We start from the raw sequence: 14627 nt of genomic DNA, 5'->3' as shown, positions 1-14627 counted from the left end.
ACTGTTTTAATGTAAATAATTCTAAACATTTTGTAAAATAAGGTATTGATTAGGTGGAAAACTCATCTTTCATACTTGTGTGTAACTTTCATTTGCTGGATTAATTTTGGTCCATGGGCTGCAAGAGTGGTGTCGTGTTCGGAAGCATGTAGAGGACTTGAATTTGCCTGTCTTCGGAATGTAGATCCTCTTCTTTAGGGTGTCCAGGAGTGTTACCCAGAAGTAACAAAGCTTTAAGAGGTAAACTGTGGTCTTTAAAAATCTTTTTACGACCAGTGTAAAATCTTGCTTGAACCATTCGGTAAAAGCATCTCTGATAACCCATCCTTTGGTTTGGTTTTTATAGGTGACTGGTAAGTGAGATAAATTTTGAAATGCCCTCGGATGCTTGGCTTTTCCTACAACCAGTAACGGAAGTTTGTGTCTGCCAGTGGAATTTGCACAAGGCATGAATGTCAATCTGTCTTTTGACACTTTTCTTCCTGGGGTACCTTCTTTGGAAGAGTGTATTATACCCGTAATACGGTTCTCAATCAAAGTCCCCGCCGAACACGCTTCCCCTGCGAACATGTCAGCTGTGAGCAGCGGGGAAGTGAGACGTCACAACTGGGTAACTTGGCCAAGGTTGTATTACATCAGACGGAATGTTCCATTCTTTTCCATCACTAATTTCTTCCAGATGGATTAATGATATGAAGAAATGAACCACATCACCGTATAGCCTAATTTTTTATAGTCATAATTCCCAAGTTTCATGGAGATCCGTTAAAATGTACGAAAGATATTAGTAATTACAATTCCCAGGGGATACTGAATAAATAGGCAGGCATTTCGCTTGTGCCACAGTTGAGGCCAGTCGGTCAGCTGTTGGTCATTCTGCTGCCGTGATGCTGGTCACCAGTTAAGACTCTTCGATGGAAGTTTAAGTTCACGTACTATTGAACTCTCATTCTACAATGCATCTACAAGACTTAGAAGTATTACAGCATCGTTTGCGTGTGGTAATAGAAGTTGTGTATGAGTTGAAACGTGAACAGTTAAGGTGTTTAACTATTTACAGGAACAGTGTGATTCGAACTAGTACGATACTAAGCTACCAAGTACTTAAATGTAATGTGATGTTTAAATTACAAGAGATGATAGGATTTGAATGACAGTGTTTAAACTTCACAAAGTGATATAACATTGAATGCTAAAAGTGATAAAACCTTGTCTTTAGTGGAACTTCAAAACTGTACATAATTTTGTATTTAACAATAACAAAGTGATAAACCTGTGCTAATAGTGAGACGTAGTTTAGTATTTCAAACTGTACAGGTGATTGAATTTTGTGACAGTATTATTCTACCAAGTTGTTAGAACATTTCGACAAACTATGCGTTTATGTTACAAACTACTGACACAAGTAGTTGAATTTAACAGTGCTATCGAACTGAAGATTTATTTTCCAAGTGACCATATTCACGATAGAACATAGCCTTAGAACTGTGGTTAAATAAACTGGTACAGTTAACATTTCTTGTGCTGAACCCAGGACGGTTCTTGAAAGGACAGCGTTTCTTTATTTAATCGTCAACGGGACTAAATTCATCCCAGAACAAATTCTTTGGTTTCATTTATTTCTAGAATTAATTCGAACTTGAACTGTGTAAAGTTTGGAAGTGGAATATTTTATTTTCTACGTCACTATTCAGCCGAAGTTCTCATATTTAACTTTGATAAAGTGACTTATTTATTTTCTGTAGCTGATACCCCGCAGATTTAATTTGAGTTCAATTCAATCCATCAGCAATAACTGTGTTCTGTAGTGAAACCACCACTGTGAAGACAATTGAGTGCAAACCACCACTAACTATTTTCTCATCTGTGCAGACCAGTTACCTTGAATCTATTTCATGTCCAGTGCCACGCTACAACCGTGACTACAAATGCTCCTAGACCATTCAGACCTCCGAGATATTCAAGAACGGCTCGGAAGATGGTGGCACCCTAAGCAGACATTATGACCTGCAATGTATCAGGGCCAATTCCGCCCCAAGGAGAAGTACTCATTATAACTGCTGTGCTGAGGTGATGTTGAAATCTGACTTTATTTTATGAATAAACTTTTTTTTAAACAATTAGTGTTCCATTATACTTATCTGATTTCCCTCTCCTCTGTAACAATTCAGATATTGACCGGTCACCCCCGGGCCGAGTCTTGTGTTCAGCTAGCCATCAAAACAAACTTTTACGGTTACAGTACAAAGGTCTTATGCGGTAACATCCTCCAGAATAAACAGTTTCATCCGTGTTGCAAACTTTCTCTGGCAGCAGATCTAATACTTGGATTTTTAATTCAAATTTCTTCTGAAAAGGGCCAACGCCCAAAACATCACTAGACAATTTTTCTCCCGTACAGTTAAGAAACGAATTCCAAATCTTTTCTTAAAATTATCAAGCCAGCCATCGCTAGCCCGAAAATCGTCCTTTTTCATATTTTCCCATAAAAATATTTTGCCTTTTCACGAAGAATGTCATCCGATAATGGCGTGCGCCTGGCACACTCTTGCATAAACCAAGTGAATAAAGCATTTTCCATTTAAGGATACTCTCCTCAGCAGTCCTAACGTACTCCAGGATTTTATTACGGTTGACTTTGATGTCGTAGATTGTAGATCGTCCAACGCCATAAGTCTGTGCTAGGTTTGCTGTGGTTTCTCCTTCATCAAGTTTAATTATTATCTCTTGTTTTTTTACACATACTTATAGTCACGTGCTTTTTTTTGGTCGACATTGCAGGTAATACACTAGATAAAACACACTACAAAATACAGTACCTACACACACGTACAGTACGTACTACAGTATACACTAGGTTGTAAACTTGATAACAATGGCGAAAGAGCTAATGGCTGGAAAGCGGCGTACAGAATGAGTAGATAGTGAAGGAAGGAGAGAGGGAAGACTATATGATACGTGTTTCCCGAGAGCGCCGGATTGCCAAACGTACCGGACTAACCAACCGCCGGAGTATCGAGATAGTACTGTGTCATACTGAAACATCAGTTCACTAAATGTGGGGTAAAAACAAATGTATTTGGAAAAGGAAACTTAGATTTGGAAAGGTAACAGGTCGAATATAAAAGATTTCTTCCTCTGAATTGGGGAAGACTTTTTCCTTGTTTTGCTACAACGCTGCACTAAAATATCACAGGTCTTTGGCAACAGAAGAATTGGAAAGGGCTAGGATTGGGAAGGTAGTGGCCATGGCCTTGATTAAGGTATAGCCCAAGTATTTGTCAGGTGCGAAAATGGAAAACAGCGGAAAACCATCTTCAGGGCTGCTGACAATGGGATTCGAGCCCACTATCTCCCAAATGCAAGCTCACAGTTGCATGAACCTAAAGCATGAACCTAAAGCACAGCCAAGTTGCTTGGTAATCGGGAAGATACTACCTGCACTTACTTTTACTTCACATTGTAGGCACCACAAGTTTCGAAAACCATTAAGTATATTGAGGCATTACCCATCCAGTACACAAGAAATTGACAATGAAGGGTGGTCTGCTCCTGGACGATTCAGAATGGCAATGTTGTTTGGAGGAAGTATAAAGATCAGTTTCTCAAATGTCCTTTCAAATGAGACAGTATTTTCCTGTATATGCATATTTAATCAGCCTTGCAAATCAGTAATTTATGGGAAATCTATATAAACCCTAACAGTGAGGATTATTTATAGTTAACTGTTGCAAACAAAGCTTATCAGTTGTCTCTTGGAAATATTAACAAAACCCTGAAATTGTAGTGTTTTTCTCTCTAAATATTCAATTTGCCAATTATAACTTAAATCAGTATTCAATTAAGATAATTTTCAATTCTGATTTTGACAACATGATGGTAATAGGAAATGATGTACAACTTTCAGTTATTAAAGCAATCATTCATGTGCTCCAACAAAACAACACAAATGTTGATAATGCAATATTTTAATGGTCCTGGAGGCACTGTGTCAGAGATGATCATAGGAGCCTTAACAGGACACACTACCCAGAGGGCCATTATTACTATGGACTCCAAGAGAAGAATTAAAAATTCTATGCTTGTTAATTTAATTTCGTGTGGCTATTTCTAGCCAAGTGCAGCCCTTGTAAGGCAGACCCTCCGATGAGGGTGGGCGGCATCTGCCATGTGTAGGTAACTGCGTGTTATTGTGGTGAAGGATAGTTTTATATGTGGTGTGCGAGTTGCAGGGATGTTGGGGACAGCACAAAAACCCAGCCCCCAGGCCACTAGAATTAACCAATGAAGGTTAAAATCCCCGACCCAGCCGGGAATCGAACCCGGGACCCTCGGAACCAAAGGCCAATACGCTGACCATTCAACCAACAAGTCGGACCAATGCTTGTTGATCAAACTAAATTGTATATATGATTTGGGTCAATAAACGTAATTTACCTACTTCTAAGTTATGACAGTGGCAACGAGGATATAAGATTGCTAAAATGACAGAATCTAATCCTGAAAGCAGTAATGGGCCTCAGATGCAGGTTATTACTGGTACAGTTGGTTCTTTAAGTGAATTCATACCAGGATCATGCGAATTATGGGAAATGTATGCAGAATAAGTAGAATTCTATTTTGAAGCAAATGGTATTACTTCCAATGTAAAGAAGAAATTCCTTCCTCAGCTTGCGGTAAAACTTCTTACGCAACATTCCGCTCATTAGCGGGTCCTAACAAGGTAAGCGATTTGTCATACAGTAATACTCTTACGTTGTTATCAAATCATCACAACCCGAGGCCAAGCAAATATGTACAAAGATTTAAATTTAATAGACGTGATCAATTACCTAAACATTTACCCCATGACTTTCATGTTTACTAATTCTCATTAATGAAAGAAAGCCAATACAATTATTATTCTTTTTAAAGACGCTCATACTTACCAAAATATTCTCCTTCCTCTTCTTGCTTTTCCATCTCTTCTTCCAACTGACGTGTAAGTTCTTCAATCTTTCGTTCTGCTTCTGTTGGACCCTGAAATTGAATACATGTGGTCAATTTTCAAAACAAACATACAGCAAACGTAATCACAAGATATCAAATAAAGTACACATTAATATAATTGGAGGAGCTGGAGTTGACAATACATTAAGATCAAGCGTAATAATGTAAGTTCACTCATGCAATAATGTCTACCCAGCTGTGAAATAACAGTTCAGTTATGTAAGCCAATATATATATACAGTATATTCACTTTACCTTATATCCATGCCATAACAATTAAACAAAGAAAAAGAGTCCCATAACCAAGTCTACAAAAACCCAGCTTTAATTGGTAAAGTGCCAATTAAAAACCATAAGATGATCCCAGGCTAAAGAAAGAATCAATTTCAAGTTTCTTTTTAAGTAATGAGTAATTTTAAGAATTCAAAGGTACACTGGCAGAAAAAAATATCCAAATTAGGAATGCAGAATACAGAAATTTTGGCAATATGTTTGTCGAGGTAACATATTTAATTGATCAAAGGTACACACGTGCACATTAATGATGTCCCGACGTAAACAATCAACACTGCCCCACTCCAGTACTGAAAAGGAGGGGAGACAGTGAAGGAGTAATGTCGAAGGCCACTCCAGTACCAAAAAGGAGGGGACGGGAGTGAACGGGTAGTACTGAAGGCACAGTGTTTGTATTCCGTGGCGGCCTACATTTCGTTATACCGTAACACTGTAAGATGTCTCCTATCTTATCACAAGTGAATCGAGGCCATATTATCGGCATGTGGGAGGCTCACATGGTCCCCCAAGCAATAACTCAAGCAATACCATGCTGTCGTAAGTTAGCAGCATGTGTCAGAACCTGTTTAGCTACTCACAGGTCCGCCTGCATGTTTGAAGGGTGGGTACATCCTATGCAGTCGAAAGGCAGGGTCGTTTATGAGTGGTGGTGTATTTTTGTCCTTTGTGCGATTTTCGGCCGGCACGGATTTATTTTTACCGAGAAGTAGCAGCAACAAGGATAAGTTGCATTGAACTTTAAGTACATTAGCAGAAGCAGTATTCCTTACTCTGTAATATCGTGGGTTTAGAATCAGTTTCTTTTCGAACGTTCTCGTTCAGTTCAGTTCCAGTTGTTTCTTAAGGGAGTCATTCAGGCGGTATCGGACACATAGGTTGCAGTTCCGTCCAGGTTAATGATAGTACTATCCTTTGTTTTAGGTAAGCATGGGGAAGATACGAGGATAATGGGAAGAAAGCAATATAATATTAGCCGTGAATAGTGTCAGAGACAATAGAATGAGTATTAGAGAGGCCAGTCAATGTTCCTCTGTTCCACAAAAACACGTTAGATGATAGAATTAAAGCTCTTGAAGCTGGTAAAGAGATTCCAATAAAAGTGTGTACGGTGAACAATTAGACTTTTCAGAGAACATTCTCAGATGAAGAAGAGAATGACCTGTACATGCATATCAAGCCCCGACAGTCAGCTCATGCCACTCATCAAAACAGAATTTTTAAAACTTGTGTATCAATTTGCTGAGGAATTGAGAGCTGAACTTAGGTTTAATAAAACTAAAATGATGGCAGGAAAGACTTTTTATGATTTTATGAAGAGGCATTAAGACCTCCGTTTCAGGACGGCTGTGTCTATCAGCTTGCAGCGAGCAGTAGGCTTCAACAAGGAGCAAGTGGACATATTTTTGATAAATTAAATGATCTTGTGACTAAATATTTGTTTAGTCCATCAAGAATCGTCAACGCTAATGAGTGTGATATTTGCAGAATGGCTAAACGTTAATTTGTTTTATTTTGAATGTGAAAAAAATAAATTTTTGTTAAAAAAGATTGACCGTCCGATACCACCCTCCATTTTTCAAACCTACGAAAGTGTAATGACCTCCTTAATTTGTTAATATTGTCCGTGTTTTTAATTGATTAAATATATTCTAGTGAGTACGTTGATACAAGAATATAGATGCTTATAAAATGCATTACATAATTTTTTTCCTATTCCATAAACAAATTATGGCAGAAAAGTTAAACTGTCCGATACCTCCTGACTTTCCCCTAATACTAGGTAGAACATGTTCGGGCAAGAATGGTGAACATGTGGGTTCCAGGTTAGGGGAGGACAAGAGCGGCTCTGTTAATGCATTCCCATCGAGTTTAGGTGAATCGGAGGAATGAACCAGACTTTTTACAACATCTAATAGATTCCATTCCCAAGCAGCTAGAGCAAGTGATAACCAGGAACAAGAAATGGACTGATTAATAATGTTCTGGAAGGGAGGAGGAACTCGTCACTTACACTTGTTGTAAAGTCAGTATTTGACACAACTCTTTAGTTATTTAATACCCATTTCACAATTACTTTTGTATTAATTTCCATTTTTCTTTTCTTGAAATTATGTAACTATTTATTATTTAACCGTACGTTTATTTTATTTATATGTTTTCTAGCAAGATCCAATACATTATTTTGAAAAGTTATTTCTGTAAACATTTGTTAATTTTATAATAATTATTTATGTTAAGATGTTGCAATATTAGTATTTTTATTGTATATTTTAAGACACGACTTTGATTTTATGGAAACTGAATTTAATGATTATTCAGATGTATTTTCTTACTGCTCGGGAAGTAAAATGTATCTTCTGTTATTTTTATAAAGAAATGCTTACACAGTTATAATACTTTATACATCAACATCTTAATTTAGCATATTAATTTTCTATTTATACAATTGATCAGAATTCTATATCCGAAGTGGTAAATTATGATGGTATAACTTCAGAAAAGTCTAGTACAAAGTTAAAAAACCAGTAAATGATGTTTTCAAATTATGACCCGATATAATGCAGTTACAAAATATTCCTAACTAGTATCAAATACTTTTCAGTTAAAAACCTCCCTTACCCCTTGATACTGTAATTATCAAAGTAGGTTACATAATACTATACTTCAATACGTCTGCCAATGTGACCATTTCAATCACAACAAAATCTTGTAGCGGGCTGTCTACATACAGCAATGCGTTACGCGAGAGGGACATTGTGCCTTCGGCAGTACCCCTTCACACCCTTCCCTCCTGTTTTGCACGGGAGTGGCCTTCAAGACTACCCCTTCACTCCCTCCCCTCCTTTCCAGTACTGCAGTGATGCAGTGTTCATTGTTTATGTCGGGGCACTATTAATGTGCACGCGAGTACAAGACTAGAAGTTAATATCCGTGCGAGAAAAGCCATTGCAAATGTGCCATGGTGATCCATTAATAACCTGTGTAATCGCCCGACTGTTGAATGCAGGCATGCAAACTTGCATGCATTGCGTCATACAGGTGCCGGATGTCAGCTTGTGGGATGGAGTTCCATTGCCTGTTGCACTTGGTCTGTCAACAGAGGGATGGTTAATGCTGGTTGTGGACGACGCTGGAGTTGCCGTCCATAGATGCCCCATACGTGCTCGATTGGGGACAGCTTGGGAAATCAAACAGGCCAAGGCAACACTTCGACACTCTGTAGAGCACATTGGGTTACAACAGTAGCATGAGGGTGTGCATTATCCTGTTGGAAAACACCCCCGGGAATGCTGTTCACGAATGGCAGCATAACAGGTGGAAACACCAGACGGACATATACATCTACAGTCACGGTGCATGGGATAACTACGAGAGTGCTCCTGCTGTCATAAGTTGTTTCCCAGGCCAGAACTCCCGGTGTAAGTCCAGTGTGTCGACGCCGCAGACAGGTGGAATGGAGGCGCTCACCTGGCCGCCTCCTAATCAACGCACGGCCATCACTGGCAACAAAGCAGAACCGGCTTTCATCAGAAAAAACAACGGACCTCCACTCCATCCTCCAATAAGCTCTCGCTTGACACCACTGAAGCTGCAGGCGGTAGTTTGGGGTAAGTGCAATGCACACCACAGGATGTCTGGCTTGGAGCTGTCCTTCAAGTAACCGATTTTGAACAGTACATTGCAACATTTTGGTGCCAACTGCCATGTGAATTGCTGCTGCACATGCAGTCCACTGTGCCTGCCGAATACAGCAGTTCTCCCTCTCCGTGGTGCCACGGGGATGTCCGGAGCCCGGTCTTCTTGCGAGCATACCTTCTCGTGACCACTGCTGCCAGCATGCATGCACAGTGGAGACATTCCTGCCAAGTCGTTCTACAACACGCGGAAGGAAAATCCACCTTCACATAGCCCTATTATGCGGCCTCGTTCAACTGCAGTGAGCTGTTGATACTGGCCTCTTCGTCGTCATAAAGGCATTCTTGACCCACTCACAGTCACTCCGTCCAATCTCACAGGTAACTAGCGTTCTCGCACAGTACATCCTGTATTTTTTAAAAACCTGATGTGCAACATCATGGGACCACTACTAGCGCCACGCTAATGCGAGCTGCCGGAAATTTGAATCAACATCATCTTTCAGATGTATAAACACGCCTACCAACATTCGTTAATCTAGCACAACTACTCCTTAGTAACTGGATATTCTTTCTGCCAGTGTATTTCTAACAGTGAAAGAACACAGATACATAAGTGTTTAGAACCAACCAAAAACCTGACTCCTTGTTGTATTCAGTACTGCTGACTTGTGCAATTTCTCAAATTTTTCTAGATCAACAAAATCAAAAGCTTCCTCCCAGAGATTTTCTGAAGACAGAGTATAGGCTACTCATAAAGTTTATATTGTTTATCTGCAATCTTTTCAAAAATTCTATTCCTCAGCTCAAACAACAAATAGTTTATCTGCAGCAAATTGAGACACACAAGAGCCTTATGGATAAAAACACACATGAATAAACAGAACTATGCCTCACAGTATTCTGTTTAGTTTTAAAAATTACAATCAAATCAGTGATATTTCTAGTCTGATGCAAAGAGTTCTTCTGACAGTGTCCAAGTTTAAGATTATAATATGCTTTGTTAAGGTTATTTTTATGCAAATATAAAACAATTTAGTTATGTCTAATCTCAGGAAGCTGAAAATATGTAGTGTGACTCAGCTAAGCTATAATTACTAGCAGTGGATAGGATACCCCATTCTTTCCTATTATGTCATCAGCCTAAAAGTCACCATTACTTCAAGTACGGTACTAACACAATCTTAAGTTATCTTGTGCCTTTGGATTTTGACCCAAAATATGATAAGGACTTCTTCCCTGCTAAAATTTAGCTATCCCAAAGAACCAAGCGTTTTATATTGTAAGGCCAGGTTAATGAATGAATATTTATTACAATGATAAAATACAAGTAGGTACTGTCAATTTTGTACTCAAGACAATACATATTACTCCTGGATTTGAACAATTGAAGACTGTATGAGGTACTAGATAATTTCCTTGTTGACCACTCTAGACAGTGTTATCATAATGGGTGACTGGAATGCTGCGGTGGGAGAAGGAGCCTCAAGCACCAGTACTAGACAAGAATGTCCCAGAGTAAGAAATGAGAGAGACCCAAGACTGGTGAATTTCTGTGGGCTGCAAGGTTACAACCAACACCTTATTTCAAGCTCCTAACCAACGACTCTATACATGGATCAGACTTGGAGATCATCACTGACAGCAAATAGATTTCATTCTAGTGAAACAAAGGTACAGAAAAAAACCAAGAAATATATGGCACTGCCTGGTGCAGGTGCCAATATGGTTCGCAATCTTCTGAAAATGAAAGCACGGCTGAGATGGCAAGTGCTAAAGAAATCCACCAGAGGACCAAAGTGAAATTTGTCTGCACTGAAAAATGAGGCAAAACAAGAGATTAAAGAAGTAGTCCACAAGAAGATAGATGAAGAGGAAGAGACAGAAACCACACACAATGTACACATAGGCTGGTTAAAATCAAAACTACTCTAACTCAGTCTGCCAATGAGGTACTACGTGATCAGCAGGAAACGATTGTATATGTAATAATAATTAATGAAATATGTACATTTATTTAGTTATTTTTATTACAATATGGAATTATATATGAACATGAAACTACAAAAAATGACCATTTCTATTTAGTATTAAATTCAATGAAGCAAAATAAAGTAGACCTATATGAAACAATTTGCACGTCTCATTTTAATATGACCTTTGAAGAATGCACAATCTTTAATTCTCTGTTACCAAAACAATGGATTACAAAATGTTCTTTTAAGTGCTGGAAAGTGATTCATCATCTATTGTCTACAGGCATATTATTTTATATTGACCGAAACCGCGTTCAATATCAGAAGAGGTAATAAGAACATGTTTGAACTTCACAATATCTACTGGGTTTAAGTCCAACGTTAACTTCACACAGCATGGCAGCAACCTTTTCCATTTCTTCCTGTCCAGGGTTCTTGGAATGTACAGTGTCCATCTTCAATTTTGGTACATTTGCAACTTTACCTCTATCACGATCCAGTTCTTCACAATTTCAAAACTACCATTAAGTGACAGATGCAAATTTTGGAGCTTTCTGAGTGCCTTTGTGAAGCATGAAAAATTATGCTGAATGTAACGTTAAGTCATTCCTCACACTTGTGTCGCAGACAACTGTTTTCGCACTGGTGATGAATGGAATTTCCCGAGTTATGAAATTATTGAACACAAAGTCTTAATTTAACACTTTTTAGCTGAAATATCAAATATATTTATTTTAATGACTAAGAATATGGAACATATGTGTTAAACTCTAACAAATGGAAAAATATGGAAAATAAACATTGCATTTATCAACCCCACAAGTCATGATTCGTAAAGATAATACAAAATATAATCCATTTTAGTTTCCTAAATAGATATGTATTTACATAGAAATCTGTTCACTGGTGTTCAGTGAACTATTCCTAAACAGCCTTTGATTAGCCACAACATGCTACTTAAATTTGAGGAAAGAAGTGAAGGGTGTCAGAAGTACAGACAACTCCATAATGAAATTACTCGTGAATTCAGGAAAGCTAAAGAACAATGGCTAACTGATAAATGTGTTCTTAATGGTGGCATAATGGTACCTCACCATTCTATAAATGATTCATAGTTGAATGTACAGAATTTTTGAAATTGAGGAGTTTATTTCTTTACTTAATGGCAGTACCTTTCCAGATGAATTACTTTTGTCACTAACGTGTTGCCCAATATTATTTTATTTTTATGGCTAGGGTGATATCTGCCATAAACATCAATCTGTCAACCTCGTAATTGTATTATATAGGGTGATTTTGTCCCAAGATGTAATCAGAATCCTGCTAATCATCTTTTTCTTTTTAATTGTTTTAAATGTTCTAAACACATTATTTTAATAGTTTTAAATGTCTGTCCCAATTTTGTAAATCCCTGCAGAAACACTGGAATTTCTTAGTCTGAGCTAATGTATTTCATTTTATAGCTACATATCTTTCAGTAATTTCATAAATATTCTAACATTATTGATACTATGGCCTCTTCTTTCAGAGTTATTGGGATGTTCTTAGTGGAAACATAGTACTTTCTGTATGACTTAGAATAGGATCGATGGTGGTAATTTATGTTTAACTCTTAAGAGCAGTGTTTGTTATACTTTGGTTTACATTTTGTGTGGAAAATATTCAGTGTCCTTAATATGACACAAAAAAATTGATGTCTGAGGGGGTTAGGTTAAGAGACTTTAAGTGATTACATTACTAAATATCCTTTTCAAGTTCTTCAACCAATCAATTTTTGATTGAGGAATTAGCATGCCTGTGAGAGTGTAGCAATGCTCCATCATCTTTATGGAATCCAGCTCCATGGCTAAACGGTTAGCATGCTGGCCTTTGGTCACAGGGGTCCCGGGTTCAATTCCTGGGAGGGTCAGGAATTTTAACCATAATTGGTTAATTTCACTGGCACGGGGGCTGGGTGGATGTGTTGTCTTCATCATCATTTCATCCTCATCACTACACGCAGGTCGCCTACGGGCGTCAAATCAAAAGATCTGCACCTGGCAAGCCGAACTTGTCCTCAGACACACCCAGCACTAAAAGCCATACGCCATTTCATTTTATTACCATGAATCGAGACAGGTCCTGTTTTTATCTATTCCACATCTTACGTAACACGCTGAGAGCCAGACCGAATTTCACAGGATTGCCGTCTAGTGCAGTGAGCTAATAACATCGAGTTACTCCCTGGTGCCAAAACGTTCACAGGCTTAACCAAGCAAATGATCACTGATATGAGGATGTATTTATGATGTAGGCCTTCATAATGTGGCGTTTAAGTAGGATTATTACAATTTTGTGGATAGAAAAGGTGACAAATATCGAGGTACTACACAGAGTAAATCGGAAGAGATCTCTGACTGAACTGATTCGCAGAAGATGACTTTCTTGGTGGGACCAGACATTACGCCATTCCCAGCTGATGACTCATGAATGAGGCGATCAGAAACATTACAGCTTCCATTTGGCCGGATTGTTTAACCCTTTCAGACCGAGTACGCACAATTGTGCGGGTTCGTATTTTAGTTATCCCTGGCCGTATTTGATGTTTTTTCGGCGCTAGACCGGACTGCAGTGATTGTGCGGGACTCGTGGCGTATATTTCAATTGCTTTTAGTATGCGCTTGACCGCCAGGGCGAAGGAAAAAGAGTTTAAAAAGCACAGTTGATCGGCGAGATGACGGGAAGCAGTAGTGCCAAAATTAAGTATTTATTTATTCCATGTATATTAATCTAGAAGCTTTACTGAATACCGGAATATATTCAATGAAGTGTATACATTGGTTAGTGAACGTAAATTTTGCAGATACATCATCGTATGTGATACAACAAGGTTTTGAATTTTGATACGCACAATTGTGTGGGTCCTGCTTTTCGGATGTTAGTTTTTATTTTGTAAAATAAACTATCAATATGTGTACTGAGGAGCATTTTAGTAAGTTTTTGACATACAAACAAAAATTCACACCTCCAGTTTTCTTTCAGATCTGAAAGGGTTAAGACATGGAGAAAGATTGCAGGAAGAAGATATTATTCTCTGAGAGAACTTTAAGGTGATCACTATCAGTTATCTCATTTACAACAATATGATCAGACATGCTTCTGCATGCTGCTGTCTCATTTACAGCTATACAATCAGATGTGCTTCCGCGTTCTACCATAGAGCTTCACGCAGCTCAACAAAGTAACTTTTATTCTTCATAGACATCTTATCTTCTTCTTTTCTTTTATTCTTAATATTTTCCACCTTTTCAAATTCATTTTGGTCTCAATGCTATAGTTGTTCCACCAGGTTTTTCTTTCTGTTTACCTGGAGCTCCTGTATACTGTATTTCCTGTTTAATAACTGCTCTCCATGATAATAATAACTTTCTAACTGTTGAAAAAGACAAGGTCAAAAAGCACTGGGAAATGTTTATTGCAACTTGTACAATGAAGATTTCCAGTTTTCTCAAATCGGATTTAAGCATATAATTGAGGTCGGGTTTAATGAATCTAGTTGGTAAAGCTGTTTAAAAATTGTGACCGAAATCAACAACAAGACGATCTATTACCTGTGACTAAAGAGGAATTCAATGAGACACTGACATCATAACCAAATGGGAAAGCTGTAGGTATTGACAACCTTCCAACTGAATTTCTTAAAGCAACAGGTGATGAGCTTTAAGATTTATTCTACAAACTCACCCAAGTAATT

General features: G+C 38.1%; 1 protein-coding gene across 1 annotated transcript in view; it reads right to left on the bottom strand.

Moving 5' to 3' along the window:
• jub (LIM domain-containing protein jub) overlaps window positions 1-14627 on the bottom strand; it is a 165286-nt gene that overhangs the window by 128507 nt on the left and 22152 nt on the right. The window contains exon 2 of the mRNA XM_067146231.2: window positions 4929-5019. Coding sequence (XP_067002332.1) covers window positions 4929-5019 — 91 coding nt within the window. The remainder of the gene's footprint in view (window positions 1-4928; window positions 5020-14627) is intronic.

Source organism: Anabrus simplex, chromosome 4 (genome assembly GCF_040414725.1).
Source record: "Anabrus simplex isolate iqAnaSimp1 chromosome 4, ASM4041472v1, whole genome shotgun sequence".
NCBI classification, from domain to species: Eukaryota; Metazoa; Arthropoda; class Insecta; order Orthoptera; family Tettigoniidae; genus Anabrus; species Anabrus simplex.
Note: the sequence above shows the minus strand (reverse complement) of the source record. Positions and strands in the feature narration are given on the sequence as shown.